General features: G+C 40.8%; 2 protein-coding genes across 8 annotated transcripts in view; both read right to left on the bottom strand.

Annotated features, from left to right (window-relative positions):
* The window catches only part of LOC116257349 (alpha-aminoadipic semialdehyde synthase), an 85875-nt gene that overhangs the window by 18261 nt on the left and 48763 nt on the right, over positions 1–18851 (bottom strand). For all 7 annotated transcript variants that reach the window (XM_050078708.1, XM_031633990.2, XM_031633986.2 and 4 more), the window contains 2 exons: positions 11045–11110; positions 1355–1472 (listed from right to left, as the gene is read on the bottom strand). In XM_050078708.1, coding sequence (XP_049934665.1) covers positions 1355–1472; positions 11045–11110 — 184 coding nt within the window. The remainder of the gene's footprint in view (positions 1–1354; positions 1473–11044; positions 11111–18851) is intronic.
* LOC126410216 (uncharacterized) lies at positions 7510–8743 on the bottom strand. The gene is made up of 2 exons (XM_050078710.1): positions 7897–8743; positions 7510–7616 (listed from the first exon to the last, which is right to left on the bottom strand). Exons 1-2 carry the CDS (start codon positions 8741–8743, stop codon positions 7579–7581), a joined length of 885 nt encoding a protein of 294 aa, XP_049934667.1. The 3' UTR covers positions 7510–7578.

Genomic DNA, 18851 nt, shown 5'->3' with positions numbered 1-18851 from the left:
TGTAGAATATTTTCCGGTCTTAGTTAGGGGTTCTTCCTCCTCAATAACATGTTTCTTTCTATGCCCCTTAACAGACATCATAAATACGCGACACCAGATTTCATAATTTGAGCCATCTAACTTCACGGTAGACCCAAATGAAAGAAGATTCCCAGAGACTTTATATTCTCCTTGTGTATCAACAATACTATCCCTCTGCTCCATAGTGAAGATCAAAGAAAAGAATCTTTGCACACTTAATATAAAATCTCTGCACACTTAATATAGACTGCTGAAAAAAGATGAACGTGCAGGCAGGAAAATCCAGTCACAGATTTTAATGTCTAGATGAGACGAAGACTGCCGCTGCTTTTTCTGTTCCCAACCTCAACTCTCAAACAGCAAGTCCACATCTTGCTATTCCACAATTAGCAACATCAATAAACCATCTCCCCGATCAGCAACAGCTATCCACAACCAGAAACAGCAACAAGCAATTTCTGATCAGCAGCAGCGACAGGATCCCAGCAACCACACCATGTTCCACTAGTGGATCTGATCACGCGTTCAACATAGGCGTGATCAGATTCCACCCTCCAACGAGCAATAGAAGGAAGAAGAAGAAGGAGATGATAAAGGAGATGGAGAGACGAGAGAAGGGGAAGAACGAGAGGAGGAAGAACGAGAGAGGGAGATTCAGTCTCTGCCCATCAACCGAAGAGAGAGGAAGAGAGAGTTTGGGGGTTAGAAACCTGACAGTCACCGGAGAGGAGATCGCCGGAAATCTGCCAGTCGCCGGCAGCCTGAAGTAATCACGCCGCTGGCTCTGATACCATGTTGTCGTGAGAGAAGGAGAGAGAAGAAAACACGTCCAACTTATCATTCATCACGTACCCTAACCCTTACTTAAGGGAGAATTAGGGTAAAAACAAAATTACAATGTAAACAAAAAGTTTTGTGAAAATAATTAAAGAACTGTCAAGTTCTTTAATATTCTAAAACCTACCTCAACTTCAACACATTCCACTGTCAAATAAAGGGCAACATTAAGCAATTAGAGATTATTAAATATTACAAAATTTATAGAAAAATGCAATCTATGAACATCTTCTATCAGATTTCATTTATGTAAATGAACTTTCTTATTTATTTGCAACACATGCAAGAACGCAAGACTCCTAAAATCAAGATTGAAGTAAATTTTCCGGCTAACTTTCCATACTGAATCGCTGATAAACTTTACCTTCTAATAAGTATGTTCATGGAGAAAGAGACCCACATATCAACCAAAGAATGGAAAGGAATAAAACTCATCAATTTTTTTGGCACAAGGAAATGTTAAGGCATATATAAATCAGGCCCCTTGCATCCATACCTATTCCAGGATCCAGACCCATCTCACATAGAATAGTGATGCCTGCACTTTTAGCTGCACCATCTAACTGTGAGATGGAATCACTGACGTAGCTTGCAGTCACAAGGTGCTTTTTCAGCTTCAGAGAGCAAACAAAGAGATTAGTTATTATCTCCACCAGATTGCCTACGAATTTATACTGGATGGCTCTCTTTCTCCAGCTTTACAAAATCAAGATCCTGTGGTGCTTTACGTATAATTTGGTTTCTTTGTGGTATTGCACCGCCACATCACACCAGAAAATTATAATAGCATGGCAGAACCAAAGTCTAGGATGCGTGGCATAAGATCCTCACATATATAAATTGTAACATAAATAAAAACATGTATACATATGTGTGTGCATGTATTTTGAGAATGCAGTAGGCATGAACATAAAAGCAAAAAAAAAAATACAGACATACATAACAAATTGCCACAATCAATTGTGCATGAATTTATGTTGTATTTCCACGTTCCAAATTTTCTTAATCCAATCCAATGATGTTGACATGTTCAGCAAGAACAGAAATCTACCAAAACAACTCCATTTCTTTTGTACTTTTTTCACCAAAAATAAATGATTACTTGAATCAACAAAGTTTGATTTTTGGATCATCAAAAGACCTTGCCACATGTTTCAAAAGCTGACCTCAGATAGACAGATAAGCAGATACTACCGTACAAAGATCGTCCTTCGATTATCAATAGGAGCTGTTTTGAATGGATATTTATCATTCTTGGAAAAATTTTGGAACTTCAAAAGAAATGACTAATATAAAATTAATAGAAAATTCATGAAACTATGGCTAAGGATTCAAAATGTCATTTAAAATTCTCAAACATGAAAGGAAAAGGAAAAACTGGTTTGTTTTCTTTCTCAAAAAAGGGAAAATATTGTAATGTTATAGTATGATCAATAAGCAATTCATTTTGGAAATATTATGCTTTTCTTCTGTTTTACTTTTTTGGTAATTATTGTGGCAACATTCTGATAAATATCAGTGATATCAGTGACAATGGTACAACTTATCTGGAGTACAGATCCCAAGAATGCATACCTTATTTAAGTATCTAAACTGTTCATTTAATGTTTTGAAATGTGAAAAATCTCAAAGAACTACATTGCATTTTTTATAATAAGGGCATTCAAATAGGATTAAAAAATTTGAAAATTATTGTATTTTAGGACATTTCTTGTGGTTACTTTATAAAAGATTACCTAATGACCATCAAGCCCAACTATGAAAATAATAATTAGATGCTCATGAACTATATATAAACTAAAAATTTATCATTGCTACAGTGTGAAATTGAATAGACAACAAAGACTTTGAAGTGACAAGGATGAATTTAGAAATCAAGCAATCACACATATAGATGAGTTACTGAATAGAGCCAATAGACAGTTTTCAGGAAGAAGTAAAGAAAAAAGAGAGATGGCTACACCCTTAGACTGTTAGACATGCTATTTATCTATTTTGTATAATGAAGCCTCCTCACTCCAAACTCATTTGGTTCTCCATTTCTCCTTCCTTCAGCTTGTCCCTTTAATATATAATCTTATGCATGGTAATGATATACCTAGTGTATAAACTCATAAGTTATGTCATATGGGTGCAGGTGCAGGTGCGGATATGGACGCGCATGCGGCAATTTTTGAAAAAATTTAGGACTACATATATATATATATATATATATATATAGGAGTGGAAGATGTACCAACTTGATGTCAAGAATGTTTTTTTCAATGGAGACATTGAAGAGGAAATGTATATGTGTATGCCTCTAGGATATGAGAAACCTGGAAAATGTTGCAAGCTAAGGAAAGCTCTGTATAGGCTTAAGCAGTCCCCTCGAGCATGGTTTGAACGACTTAAACTTGTAATGAGACAATATGGATATCACCAAGGGAATGGAGATCATACACTCTTTGTGAAGATGAATGAGTAAAAAGTTACTCTGTTGTTGGTATATGTTGATGATATGATTGTCACAGGTGATGATGAAGATAAAATAACTATGTTAAAGAAATTGTTGGCGATCGCGTTCGATTTCAAGGACCTTCGTAAGTTAAAATATTTCATTGGCATTGAAATTGCTAGGTCTGGTACTAGCCTTGTGCTAAATCAATGGAAGTACACTCTAGATTTGTTAAAGGAGACCGGAAAACTAGGGTGTAGACCTACTTCTACTCCTCTTGATGCTGCACACAAGCTGAGTCTTAGAACTGAGGAGCCTCTTTGTGAAGAGGCCAAAGGAAGATATTAACGTCTTGTTGGGAAGTTGATTTATCTTACTCTCACTAAACCTGATATTACCTTTCTTGTGAATGTGATGAGACAATTCATGCAAGCTCCCACGGATGCTCACTTGAAGATTGTCGACAGGATCTTGTGCTACTTGAAGAGGATTCCTGACAAGGGTCTCATGTATGTTAAGTAAGACACTCTTGGGATTGAAGGTTATTCAGATGCAAACTGAGCAGGTTGTATTGACACCAGGAGGTCCACCTCAGGCTACTATATCTATTTGGGAGGGAATCTCGTAGTGTGGAGGAGTAAGAGACAAGACATTTGCTCTCGTTCCAGTGTTGAAACATAATACAAAGTAGTTGCTATGGGAGTTTCTGAGCTTTTGTGGCTGAAAGTATTGTTGACCGATATTGGTATAAAGATTGAAGGACCAATGAAGATGTACTGCGATAACAAGTCAGTAACCAACTTGGCCAACAACTTTGTGTTACATGACAGAACAAAGCATGTTGAGATTGACCGTCATTTCATTCGAGAGAGAATTGATGCTAAAGATCTTGTTCTTCCTTACATGAAATATGAAGACCAGACAACTGATGTTCTGACCAAAGCCTTGTCTTCAACTTCACTTGAGAGAAATGTATCTAAGTTTGGCATGTTTGATATGTATGCCTAACTTGAGGGGGAGTGTTGACGGGTTTAGTTGTTTTGGGTCTAGGTCTAGACCCGGTCCGCTTTGTAACGATGTTGGGTTCTATTTATACCCTTGTTATAGCTCCTTTAAGAATATAAATGAAATTCTTAGAGAGAGAGAGTGTCTGGCTGCTAGTGGGCGCCAGTCCTCCCTCACCCGTGGGTTTTTTCCTCTTGTTGAGGGTCTTTCCACGTTACATCGTGTTCTTCTCTTCATTTTGTTTCTACATATATAAATCATTTGTTACTGTTACAAGAGAGAGAGAGAGAGGCGGCAAAAGAGTGGATGTTCATTACGTGACCCTAATCTCTATTAAGAGATTAGGGTTAGGGAAAATTACAAGAGAAGTCCACTAAAAATAACAAAACATTTAAAGAGATCCTCCCTAACTTCCTAATATTTCAGAAAACCCCTTTTTGTATCTTTAACACTCCCCCTCAAGCTGGAGTATATATATCAATCATGCTCAGCTTGTTACAACATCTCAGGAAATCGCCTATGGGAAGAGCTTTAGTGAGAATATCTGCTGCCTGATCTTCTGAGGAGACATGAATAGTGCTAACAATTCCTTCTTGAACTAAGTCCCGAATATAGTGGCAATCCACTTCAATGTGTTTAGTCCTCTCATGGAAGACAGGATTGTTAGCGATATATGTAGCTGCCTTGTTGTCACAATACATCTTCATTGGGAGATTCACTGAGACACCCAACTCTACAAGTAGTGATCTAACCCACGACATTTCAGCCGTAGTTTGAGCCATAGCCCTATATTCCGACTCAGCACTAGAACGAGCCACAACATTCTGCTTCTTGCTCCTCTAGGAAATAAGATTACCGCCCACAAAGACACAAAAACCAGTAGTAGACTTCCTGTCATCTACAAATCCAGCATAATCAGCATCACTATACGCCTCGATGTCAACACATTCTCCTTTCTTGAACCATAGCCCCTTTCCCGGGGCTGATTTCAAGTATCTTACAATCATTAGATCTGCATTCCAGTGAACTTTTCGGGGTTTTTCCATGAATTGGCTCAACTTATTCACAGCAAAGCTAATGTCGGGACGAGTGATAGTCAAATATAACAGTTTCCCTATCAGAGATCTGTAAGATCTAGAGTCAAACGGCTCTGAGTCATCATCATGTATATGAATGCGAGGATTCATGGGAAGTGTGGCAGGTTTAGCCCCCAATAGTCTCGTTTCCTGTAGAAGATCAAGAACATATTTTCTTTGAGACACTACAACTCCTTTATTACTACGAGCCACCTCAATACCAAGAAAATAACGAAGTTGTCCAAGGTCTTTCGTAACAAAGTGTTGCTGTAAAAACTCCTTTGTTTGAGCTATCTCTTGATCATTTTCCCCTGTAAGAACAATATCATCCACGTATACAATCAATATCACAAGTCCTGCTGAGCCTCGCTTGATAAACAATGAGTGATCAAGCTGGGATCGGCGAAATTCACACTTAGATAACACTTCAGTAAGTTTTTGGAACCATGCACGGGGACTCTGTTTGAGTCCATAAATAGTCTTTTTTAACTTGCATACCTTGGAACACTCCCCTTGTCGCTCAAAACTAGGTGATTGCTGCATATAAATGATTTCAGAAAGGTCTCCATACAGAAAGCCATTTTTTACATCCAATTGAAAAAGGGGCCACTCTCGTTGGACAGCAAGAGAGATAATCAAGCGAATAGTGCCCAACCGGGCCACAGGCGAAAAGGTCGAAGTCAACACCATAAGTCTGAGTATACCCTTTTGCGACAAGACGGGCCTTGAACCTTTCAACTGACCCATCAGAATGATACTTGATGGTGAATACCCATCGTGAGCCAACCACATCACAGCGTGTTGGGGGGTCTACCAAATCCCAAGTCTCCCGAGAAAGAAGAGCATCCATTTCCTCCTGCATAGCTTGTCGCCAACGTGGATCTAACAGGATGGTGCGAGGACGGGATAACATGACTAGATAGAGCTTGATCAAACTGTACTAAGTGTGTACTCAGATGAGCAGTAGAGACAGAATTAGATATAGGATGTAAGGTATACTATCGCTTGCCCTTGCGAACAGCAATAGGGAGATCTGCTGCAGAATAGTCATCACTTAAATCTGAGTCAGTCTTATCAGTAGAGCTTACCTCTTGAGACGATGCTGGTGGACGGTTGAGAGAGGGACCTAGACGACGAGTGTAAACCAACGGAGGCTCAAGAAAACGTTCATGTGACCTAGGTTGAGATGATGGAAATGACTCAAGTGACACTGGTGGAATAGGAAGAGGTATAGGTGCATGCATCTCAGATGAAGAGGGACTTGACGGAGGGAAATAAGGACGAGACTCAAAGAAGGTAACATCTGCACTGATAATGTCTTTCTTGGTCAAGGGATCAAAGCATTTGTATCCCTTTTGATTGGCTGAATAGCCAATAAAGATACATTTGATGGCTTGGGCAGCAAGTTTGCTTTTGTTCGGGCCTAGGATATGTGCAAAGCAAGTGCATCCAAAAACTTTGGGAGGTAAATGAAATAATGAACGCCCTGGATATAGAATTTGAATTGGAATTCGGTCTTGAATGGAGGAAAAGGGTAATCTATTAATGAGGTAACACGCAGTAAGGATAGCATCACCCCAAAAATAGGCAGGCATGTGAGAATGTAACATGAGGGTACGAGCTACGTTTAGGAGTTGCCGATGTTTGCGTTCGGCTACACCATTCTGTTGGGACGTATGTGGACAAGTATATTGAGGTCGAATTCCATGGTCGGCATAAAACTGAAGTAGAATGGAAGACTTGAATTCAAGAGCATTATCAGTGCGAATATTTTTGACAATGAGTCCAAACTGAGTTTTTATTTCCTTGATAAATTTTTGAAGAATACATATGACTTCAGATCTTTCCCTTAACAAGAAAACCCAACTGACTCTAGTAAAATCATCAACTAGAACAAGATAATATCGAAAACATGATCGAAAAGGAACCCGACTAGGACCCCATACATCCACATGAATGAGATCAAAAGGACTCTGACTCGACGGACTCTGACTCGAAGGAAAGCTGCTCCGTGTATGCTTGCCCAACTGGCAGGCATCACATAAGAAGGACTCTGATGCAGGAATGTCTGGAAACATGCGACGAAGTTTTGGTACGGAAGGATGACCCAGTTTGAGATGCCATTGGAAGGGAGAAGGCTTGGAAGGGACTGAAGATGCAGCAACATCAACTGGGATTGACAAAAAATAAAGGCCCTCATGCTCATGGCTGCCACCAATCATCTTCCCAGTTGGTAAGTCCTGAAAAGAACAAGAGTCAGATTCAAAAATGACTTTACATTGTAAGTCGATAGCTAGCTGCTTCACAGATATCAAATTAACAGGAAACTGAGGTGCATATAGCACATGTGTAATAGTGCCTAAATGTGGAAGGTAAATATCACCGCTACCCAAAACATGGACAACTTAACATCAGCCAGCTTAACATACTGTGGTGTAGAAAATCTGACAAATGATGAAAAATTTTCTGGTTGATTACAACAATGTCTAGAAGCGCCCGAGTCTATCATCCATGTCATACCTGGATCAGCAGTAGGAGCACCAACAGAGAATGCTGAATCTACAACAGCAGCATTGGTAGATGTAGAGGCAGACCTCTGAGCGAGAACACGATCATATTCATCCTTACTTAGGTTAAGAGAATATGACATAGATATAGAAGGATCAGTAGAAGACTCAACCATAGATATTGTTGCCTTTGAATGAGTTGCTTGGGATGAAGAAGGACCTCTGCTTGTGGTGATTCTACCTCCACCACGTCCAGAGGAAACATTAGACCTGAGGTGAGGATGTTTGTCCCAACAACGATCCTCTAGATGACCAATTTTGCCACAATAAGAGCACTGAAATCTGCCACGTCCAGCACCACAGCCTGTACCACGTCCCCTAGTGCCTCCAAAAGAACTAGGGCCCCGTCCTCCTGATATCACAAATGCAGAGACTGGTGTGTCATGCGTAGTCTGAGAAAGAGTGGCTGCAAAACGACTCAGCCTATTATACGTGTCTGCTAAATCTGGAAGTTTACTGCCTGTTAAAATTTGAGACTTTGCCACAGAGTATTCTGAAGATAGGCCAGATAAAAACTTCGCCACCATACCAGTCTCAACGTGTGATGCATAACAATGCTGGCAAGGTGGACGAAGAGCCTTTAACCGTTCATATGCAGCAGTCAAAGTAGCAAAATATTGAGATAGGTCATGATCCCCTTGTCGAATGTTGCATAACTCCTCTTCTAGTTGTAGGATCTTGATTACATTAGTGGCATGCGAGTATGTCTTTCTCAAGAAAGACCACATATCCTTGGCCTTGGTATAATATGCAATAGCTGGGGCTATATGAGACTCCATACTATTCATAATCCAAGACATAACAATATAATTATCTTCATCCCACGCAGCATATATTCATTTTTTCTCAATAGGTTCATCCTCCTCAAGAATATATTTCTTCCTATGACCAGCCACCCACATTATGAATACCCTAGACCATATTTCATAATTCGAGCCATTAAGTTTCATCGTGGTTCCATAAGAGAATGAATTCCCAGCCATCTTGTAGTCAGTAGACCCTTCAGATTTACTGTTTTCAGCCATAGTAAATAAAGAAGACCAGATTGACGCAAATGTTTAAAGAAAGAGGGCTAGGAAATTACTGTCACTTCAGATCTGGTTCAGCCGATGACAAAAACAAGAATGAACTCCCAACGACTAAAGACTGCTGCTCCCAATGACTGAAGACTGCTGCCACTTATAACAGCAGCTAGTTCTCATAAAACTTCCTGTCCACGTGTCAAAGAAATCCACGAAATCAAACAAAAACTTGTACTAAGGATCAGCAACAGTCCTCACACAGCCTTACTTTACTGAATTTGTATCCACGATCTATAGAAAAATTCTGATCATATTCAAAAAACTGAATTTATAAGCAGCATATAGACTCCACAAAGCATCCACAACACCTCACGCAGCTTGACTTTACCGAAATTGTATTTACGATCATCACAAACCACAGCGTCACACGTCACGCTGCATCCACAATAGTCTGCTTCATACGACCAATATGAGGATCTGATCACGCCTTCCACATAGGCGTGATCAGGTCCTCCTTCACACGGCACGCCCAACCCCTATTCCCTCACTGTCTCCTTATTGGGTGATAAGAGGGAATAAGGAGTAGCGGTGACAAGAGAGAGGACGAAAAAAAAGGAACTCACTTGGCTGTTCGCCGGAAAGATTGTCGCCAGAGAAGATGGTTGCCGGAGAAGGTCACCGGAAAGCGCACCCTGCTGTCGACTCCCACACCTGCTCTGATACCATGTTACAAGAGAGAGAGAGAGAGAGAGGCGGCAAAAGAGTGGATGTTCATTACGTGACCCTAATCTCTATTAAGAAATTAGGGTTAGGGAAAATTACAAGAGAAGTCCACTAAAAATAACAAAACATTTAAAGAGATCCTCCCTAACTTCCTAATATTTCAGAAAACCCCTTTTTGTATCTTTAACAGTTACATAGCTATTTAACTGTGTATCAGCCTTACTTATCTATATTACATATAAACTTTATGCATTAGAGATATTTTAGTTATGTGCCCATTTTAAAACTTAGTTGTCAAGGTGCTAGGTGCTGCCTAGGCGCCTAGGCACGTCTGACCTAAAAGGCGTCCAATATCTAGCAGACTTTTATTCTGTCACTAACACTTCAGTTCTTTGAGAGCTCTTTTGTAATCAAGTCATATCTAGCTAAAATTAGTTGCCATAGTCAAGAATTGCATTTAGTATGTAAACGAAGAGGAATTTACCGATATTTAACAAATTTTTTACTTTGTGACTTAGGCATTGAATATTTGGTGACCATGAATCGATAAGTATATGCATCAAAGGGGATTTTTATAACATAGTAATTTAGGAAATGTTTTATGCTTCATGTGTGGACTATCATCTACATAGTTCATATTGTTTCTTTGCAGCTCTAACATCAGAATATGTTGAAGTGAGGTCTCCACGTATTTCTTTGATTACTAGTCATGCACTAGACAAGAGAACTGGTGGTCTGTTTACCATAAACCTAGGTTTTAACATGGGTAAGAAATCAGGCATACATTCCACAAAATATGTTTTAGAGCTCATAATATATATACAAAAATTCATGGTTTTATAGAATATGTACTCAACGTATGGCTGGAACTTCCATTGATGAGTTAACATAGAATATGTAATTAACATACAGCAAACTGTACTTAAAGAACATAAATTATATTATATAACTGCATATAATATAAGTATATATGGTATAACAGTGTATAATAAATTTACAGGACTTAATATGAAGGGAAGGTGACTTTTCACCTTCCCATAGAGTAGGTGTGCTAGCGCCTAGTCCAGCCTAGGCGAACCTAGGCACCAGCCTAGGTGCCAATCTAACACGTCGTCGCCTAAATGATGAACTTAGGTGACGGGTGTGGACTCATGCCTAGGTGACGCCTAGGCATGGACTAGTCCACATCTTAACAACTAAGATTTAAAATGGTCAGTTTTGGCCCAATTCAGTTTGACTGAATCGGATGTGCCGCGTTGGAGAAGCACCAGCATCAACATGGGTGCGAGAAGGGTGCGGCAGCCATTTAGAAGCACCCATGTGACATAGTTCATGAGGGAAAAGTTAAAGAAGTACCTCAATGCATGCATTTGCTACAACAAAATGAAAACTGGGTGGAAGCAAGCTTATCACAACTTCAACCTGTAACAAAAGGAAATACGATAATTAAGCACAAGGGCTGGATATGTAAGAGTTTGAATATAATTTGTTCTCAAATACACATTACATGAAAATAGATCCATATGGGTGCAATGTGCAGATATTGGATACGCCAAAATTATTTTTGTAGAGAAAATAGGTCATATATGGGAGGTTTTTAGTAAATTAGCATTGATAGAGGTCATCTTTATTATTTTCATTTCAGGTCCAATCATGTAATTATGTTGCCACCCCTAATCCCTCTTTAAGATGGGATTAGGGTAGTGAGATGATAGATTAGGGTAGAGAGATGATACACTTTCTTTCTCTTTCTCGTCTTCTTTCTCTTCTTTTCTATTGTCTTACTCAACATGGTATCAAAGCGAAACTTTTGGGAGCTGCTGATGCCTAAACTGTTATTCTCTTCTATTTCTCCTTTTTCTTCTCCTTTCCCTCTTAATTCTTGTTTTTCAAGTTCTTTAATATATTGGAAGCACATTTGGATCGTGTTCGCTGAGCACAATCTAGGGTTTCCTGAATCCAAAAAAAGAAAAAAAAACCTAGATCGAGGGCTAGTTGAAGTTGATGTTGCTGAAAAAAAGTACTCCAGCTTGCATGGTTCATTATATTCGTGCTGGATGAATGCTAGGAGAGCTGAGTCGAGCCACTTAGTACAAAGTTGACCTCATACAGGTTAGCTTGTTTCACGTTTCTGTTGAAGTTGCTTTTTAGGTTTGTTGTGGGAGCTGTGTGGAAATATATACAGATTTATTAAGTAAATGTTATTGTTGGTTAGATCTGTCTTTGTCATTAAAGACATGAAGTTTTGTGGTGTTGCTATATACACACACACACACACACACACGTCAGTTGGAGCTACTTGTTCAGATTTGATGCAGAGTTTAATTCGTTGTTCTATGCACTGCTCTCCTTGTTATTGATATCCACCAGATTTGGGATTTTCTGCCAGTTATTAGGAAATTTGAGTCTGCAATATATATTATTCTTGTGGCTGCATAAGTTGATGATTTTGGTCTTCATGCTTGAGATCAGACTTTGTTAGACGTTTATCCTGTGATCAGGGGAAGATCAGGGCATCATTCTATTCTACATTGCAGGCTGATTTCTTTTGGTGGGTAACGTTCTCTTTATATTCTAGCTATCAAAGACTGACAGCAAGAGTAAGTAAGAGGGCAAGAAATCAGACCCAGTGGGTGATTATAAAGAAATTTCCAATCCATTTTCATATGGTGATCTGTTTGAAACAGTTTACAAGCAACAACCACCTGCATATGAGGACAGGGGAGTGTAAAAAGGTGTACAGGTTGAAAAAGGCAATCTATGGCTTGAAGCAAAGCCCACAGGCCTGGTTGTAAACTATGTGAAACGATTTCAGAATTCGGTTTTCAGAGGCCTCCCTCGGACCACTTGATGTTCATAAAAAGGAGTGCAAAAAGTATTGTAGTAATGGTAGTTTATGAAGATAACATTATATTAACTAGTGACACTGATCATGAGATTGCAGAAACAAGGAACTATTTACAGAAACATTTTTTTACCAAAGACCTTGGTCCTCTTAGATACTTCTTGGGGATTGAAGTAGCCAGGAATAAAGAAGGGCCTGTCCTTTCATAGAGAAAGTATGTACTTGATTTACTACAGGAAACATGTATACTTGTCCCAAACCAGCCAATATTCCTATGAACTCTTGGTTACAACTGCATGATGATGAGTTTGAGCCTATGGACAAGAAGTCATATTGGATACTGATTGGAAAGCTCTTATATGTAAGTGTTACCATGCCAAACATAAACTTAATAGTCGGAAGTTGACTCAATTTGTGAACAAGCCAAGGGCAGTCCATTGGAAAGTAACCATTATGATTTTAAGGTATCTCAAGTCCTCCCCCTGGCAAAGGAGGTTCTTCTCTGGATGTAGAAATTTACTTTGATGCTGATTACGTGTTCCATTGATGATAGAAAGCCCACTATAGGCTGTTGTGTGTTTGTTGGTGGGAACCTTACCTCTTGGAGGAGCAAGCTGTTATGGCCAGATCTAGTGTTGAATCAGAACACAGAACAATGGCCCAGATGCCTGCTAAAATGACGTGCATAAAAAGGATGTGAATAGTTTAGAAGTCCAGGAGTTACCTATGAAAATGAGATAATGATAATAAGGCAGCCACCTACATTGACCTACATTTCCAACAAACTAATATTCCATGAGAGGGCGAAGCATATAGAGGTGGATAGGCTTAAATTTGTGACCTAGTATGGTCATGAGCTATATCAACCATCCATGTGTCCTCAAAAGACCAAGTTGCTGAAGTATTTACTAAGCCTATTCTAATTAAAGATTTTAGAAGATGCTATAAGAAGTGGAGCATGGTTAATATCTATGCTCCAGTTTGAGGGGGAGTGTTGACAAAATAGGTTGTATATGGAGGATTTTAGTCAATTAGTAGAATTCACAATGTTGTTTTTGATAAATTAGGAGAAGATTATACTTTGATTAACCTCGAAATCTGCCCTAACTCCTCTTTATATAGACTAGAGGAGAGAGAGAGAGAAGATACAAGAGAACCATCTAAAGAAAAAGTTATTTATAAAAATACCCTCTTAAACCTAAAACTGAATATAAACACATCTTAACACTCCCCCTCAAGTTGGAGCGTATATGTCAAATAGGCTCAACTTGGAACAGCAGCTTTGGAATGGTCCCCTTGCAAGAGCCTTAGTAAAGATATCAGCCGTTTGCCCTGTAGTTGAAATGTGTGAGGTACTTACAAACCCCTTTTGAATCATGTCTCTGGTGTAGTGACAATCTACTTCAACATGCTTGGTTCTTTCATGAAAAGCCGGATTATTAGCAATAAACCGTGCAGCTTTGTTATCACATAACAATTGCATAGGAAGAGGCACTTCGACAGTAAGATCCACCATCAGGGATCTAACCCACATAACTTCAGCAGTACCCTGAGCCATAGCTCTATACTCAGATTCTGCACTCGATCTGGCAACCACAGTTTGCTTCTTACTCTTCCATGTAACCAAGTTGGATCCAATAAACACACAAAATCCAGTGGTGGATTTTCTGTCTGAGGGGCATCCCGCATAGTCGGCATCAACATACACAGATATAGTGAGTGAGGTACCATTCTGAAAGAAGAGTCCCGTTCCTGGTGAATTCTTTAGATACCTAAGAATCATCATAGCAGCATCCCAATGAACTTTCTTGAGCTTATCCATAAATTGACTCACTCTGCTAACAGCATAGGCAATGTCAGGTCGAGTAACAGTGATGTATAGGAGCTTCCCAACAATCCCTCTATACTGTCTCGCATCAACATCTTCAGTATCATCATCATATAAGCGGGTATTGATATCCATAGGCGTGGATGCAGGTCGACACCCCAGCATCCCTGTCTCTTGCAAAACATCAGTAACGTATTTCCTCTGGCACATGATAAGACCTTTTCGATTTCTGGCAAACTCAATACCGAGGAAATAACGTAGTTCACCAAGGTCCTTGGTGACAAAGTGTTGTCCAAGGACATCCTTGATGTTGGAAATCCCCTGATCATCATCCCCTGTAACAATGATATCATCAACATAGACAAGGACTATCACCGTACCTGTAGAAGTCTTCTTGACAAAGAGGGAATGATCGGCCGAAGAACGTCTGAAGCCCTCATTCTCAATATTCTCTGACAATTTCTGAAACCAAGCTCGAGGACTCTGTTTCAGACCATAAATCGCCTTTCGCAATCTGCACACTTTCTGACACTCCCCCTCAGCAACAAACCCTGGTGGTTGCTGCATATACACTTCTTCATGTAAGTCACCATAGAGAAAGGCATTTTTGACATCAAGCTGTGATAGGGACCAATTCTTGCTGACAGCCACAGCAAGGAGAATCCGTAAAGAGGCATGTCGTGCCACAGGAGAGAAGGTATCATAATAATCAACCCCATAAGTTTGGGTATAGCCTTTAGCAACCAGACGAGCCTTATATCTGTCAAGGCTGCCATCCGCTCTGTATTTGATAGTAAAGACCCATCTGCAACCAACAATGGCTGCATCAGCTGAAGGAGTAACAAGGGTCCAGGTGCCTCTAGACTGAAGAGCATCCATCTCTTCTTGCATAGCTGCAGCCCATTTTGGATCAGAAAGAGCATCCATGGGATTCTGTAGAAGAGCAATAGCCGACAGCCCCTTGACAAACTGTCGGTACATAGGAGTGAGTCTATCCATGGATAAGTGACCAGAGATAGGATGCAAAGTGCAACTGCGTTTGCCTTTCCTTTGAGCAATGGGCATATCAAGTTCATTAGGAGCATGAACCTGCTCGTGACATTCTCCTATGTCATCATTACATAAAAAATTGTCAGCAGAGTTTGTGTCAGGAATGACCTTGGGCGTGCTGGGTGAAGGCACAGGTGCACAGTGAGCAGGCGCAACAGGTTTAGTACGACGTTGGTAGACAGCCCCAAAGCGTGAATCAACTGGTTTTGGACAACTCATGAGAGGTAGAGGAAAATGGACTTCATCATTCACTTCAGGCGCCCTTAATTGAGTTCCATTTGGGGAGAAGAAAGAGGTTGACTCAAAGAATGTAACATCAGCACTCACATAATATCGACGAGTAGAAGGATCATAACATCGATATCCCTTTTGAGTGCGGGAATAACCAACAAAGATCGTTTTGATGGCCCGAGGAGACAACTTATCTCTCCCAGGACCAAGCAACTGAACAAAGGCAACACATCCAAAAACACGAGGTGGAACAGAAAACAAGTCTCTGTCAGGAAAGAGGACAGAGATAGGAATAAGGTCTCCCAACACAGATGACGGCATACGATTAATAAGATAGCATGCTGTGAGAACAGCATCTCCCCAGTAGGAATGAGGAACATGGCTATGTATGATAATGGTTCTGGCAACATCAAGAATATGACGGTGTTTCCTTTCAGCAACCCCATTTTGTTGGGAGGTATAGGCACAAGAGGTTTGGTGGATGATACCCTTATCCCTGAAAAATTGTTCTAAAGAGGAAGCACAGAACTCAAGAGCATTGTCAGAGCGCACAATTTTGACACAAGTATCAAACTGAGTCAGAATTTCATTGATAAAATTTTTGATTACATGACCCACTTCAGATTTATTCTTCATAAGAAAAACCCAACTAACACGACTATGGTCATCGACAGCAACAAGATAATATCGATGACCTTGAAGATCAGGTGTACGACTCGGGCCCCAAACATCAAAATGAAGTAACTCAAACACAGAATGGCTACTTCTACTGGGCCGCGAAGGAAAGGATGACCGATGGTGTTTGCCCAACTGACAAGACTCACATTGAAAAGAAGACTTAGGAGACAGTTGAGGAAGAACATGCAGCAGTTTCTGAAACGGTAGATGTCCAAAACGTAAATGCCAAGTATAAGCCGAGGATGAGGATGACCCTGAAGAGGTAGACCCAGCAAAGGGAAAGGGATGCACTAGCCTGTAAAGACCTCCCTGTTCACGGCCACTGCCAATCACCCTGCCCGTCAGTATATCCTGAAACACAAGAGAAGAGGAGTCAAATATCGCACGACAGTTTAAATCTCTGGTAATCTGACTGATAGACAGTAGGCTATGTGGGAATTCTGGTGCATGAAGAACATGTTGCAACAGCAATGATGAAGTAAGTTGGACCTCTCCATGTCCAACAACTGGAGAATATTTGCCATCTGCTAGAATAACCGAGCGACCAGGTGGAGTAGGGACATAAGAAGTAAACTGGGCCTTGTCTCCACAGAGATGTGTCGATGCACCTGAGTCAATGAGCCAATCTGTAGTGTCAGTAGCAGGAGTATAGTCAGAATACATACCAGATGAAGACGCACTGGCAGCAGTAGTGATAGTAGAGGTGGTCGGATCAGGAGCTTGTTGAGTTCTATCACCAATCAAGTTTCTCAACTGAGAGATAATATCATCTGCACGTAACTCACTGGAGGAAACAGTATGCTGATTCTTAGGCTGCTCTGGAGAATTAGTAAATACAGTCTGATTTGCAACAGCTGGACGACCATGTTTCTGCCAACACTTATCTGCAGTGTGACCAATGCGATGACAAAACTGACATACTGGGCGCGAAGTGGTATTGCCACGACCACGGTATCCTCGTCCTCTGGCAAAGAGGGACCCACCTCTGCCACGAGTAGCAAGCATAGCAAAAGTGGTATCAAGAACAGTCGACGCAGGGATTGGAATTCTGCTTAGCCTACTATAAGCCTCATCAATAGGAGGAATCGAGGGACTAGTGAGCATCTGATTCTTTGCTGATTCATAAACAGAGTCTAATCCAGAGATAAATACCCCTACCATAAGCATATCTCTATATGCCTTTTGTTGTTCACACTTACATGCAGGAAAGTAGCTATTTAGTCTCTCAAACATGGACTTGAGACTAGAATAATAAGTACGAAGAGGTCGACCATCTTGTCGCATCTGATGAATATCATGATGAAGCTGCATAATTCTTGTTTCATTCCTTGCTTGTGAATAGGTGGCTGCAAGGGAATCCCACATATCCTTTGCACTTTCCTTATGCAAGACTTCATTTGCAATGTCTTGAGAAAGAGTACCAACAATCCATACCATAACCAACGAATTATCTTTAAACCAAGTAGTATATTTTCCTACCTTCTGTACGGGCTCGGGCTCCAATATGAGATGTTCCTTCTCATGAGCGATCAAGGTTCTTTTTACCTGCATGGCCCACATCTCGTAATTTCCCCCATCCATTTTGGTGATAATGCTGGAAAATGGAGAATTCTTCATCTCTCCCGACGATGCAAAGGAAGAAGTATTAGCTCCACTGCTAATTTCAGACATCTTTCAACACAAAGGAGGACACCGAGCCACGGAATAAGAAGTGCAGGCAACAAGGAATATAATCACATATGTAAAGACAACATGCTGATCATCAAGCAATAGCAGTCAAACGCACGGAGTAATCCATAAGGCTGATCGGCTGGAAGAGGAGGTAATAACAAGCTGACAACGCTGATCAGACACAAGCCGACGAAGAAGAACGAGGAGAGATACCAGAGACGACAGCGGAGCAGCGGTGGAGAGCAGCGACGGTGCAGGGCAGCAGCGAAGCAGCGGCGGTGCAGAGATGCTGCGAGAGCAGGCAGAAACGACGGGCGAAGATGGCAGCGACGGGCGGAGATGCTGCGAGACGCGAGCAGGCGGCGGCGGGCGATGCTGGTCGTGGTCAGGCGGCGACGGGCGGAGAGAGCAGCGATGCAAGCGGCGGCGATGGGCGGACACGAGTGACGGGCGGAGATGGACTGACGGGCGGAAGAGCAGCGACGGTCGTGATCAGGCAGCGGCTGGCGCCGCTCAATCAGCGACGACGCGCTGAGGAGGAGGCGGCTGGAGCTCTGATACCATGATAAATTAGGAGAAGATTATACTTTGATTAACCTCGAAATCTGCCCTAACTCCTCTTTATATAGACTAGAGGAGAGAGAGAGAGAAGATACAAGAGAACCATCTAAAGAAAAAGTTATTTACAAAAGTACCCTCTTAAACCTAAAACTGAATATAAACACGTCTTAACAGTTTTTATTATTGATAGAGGTCCTCTTTATTATTTTCATTTCAGTATAGGGACCTATTATGTAATTCTGTTGCCGCCCTAATCCCTCCTTAATATGGGATTAGGGTAATATTGTCACAATGCTGAG

The sequence above is a fragment of the Nymphaea colorata genome, chromosome 7, assembly GCF_008831285.2.
Source record: "Nymphaea colorata isolate Beijing-Zhang1983 chromosome 7, ASM883128v2, whole genome shotgun sequence".
NCBI lineage: Eukaryota > Viridiplantae > Streptophyta > Magnoliopsida > Nymphaeales > Nymphaeaceae > Nymphaea > Nymphaea colorata.
This window is presented reverse-complemented; position numbering and strand designations above follow the sequence as displayed.

Coding starts and splice junctions, on each gene's coding strand:
- LOC126410216 (XM_050078710.1), bottom strand. CDS start 8,743: ATGTCTTGGATTATGAATAGTATGGAGTCTCATATAGCCCCAGCTATT. Junction 7,617..7,896: donor TGCTCCTACTGCTGATCCAG/GTATGACATGGA, acceptor TGTTCTTTTCAG/GACTTACCAACTGGGAAGAT.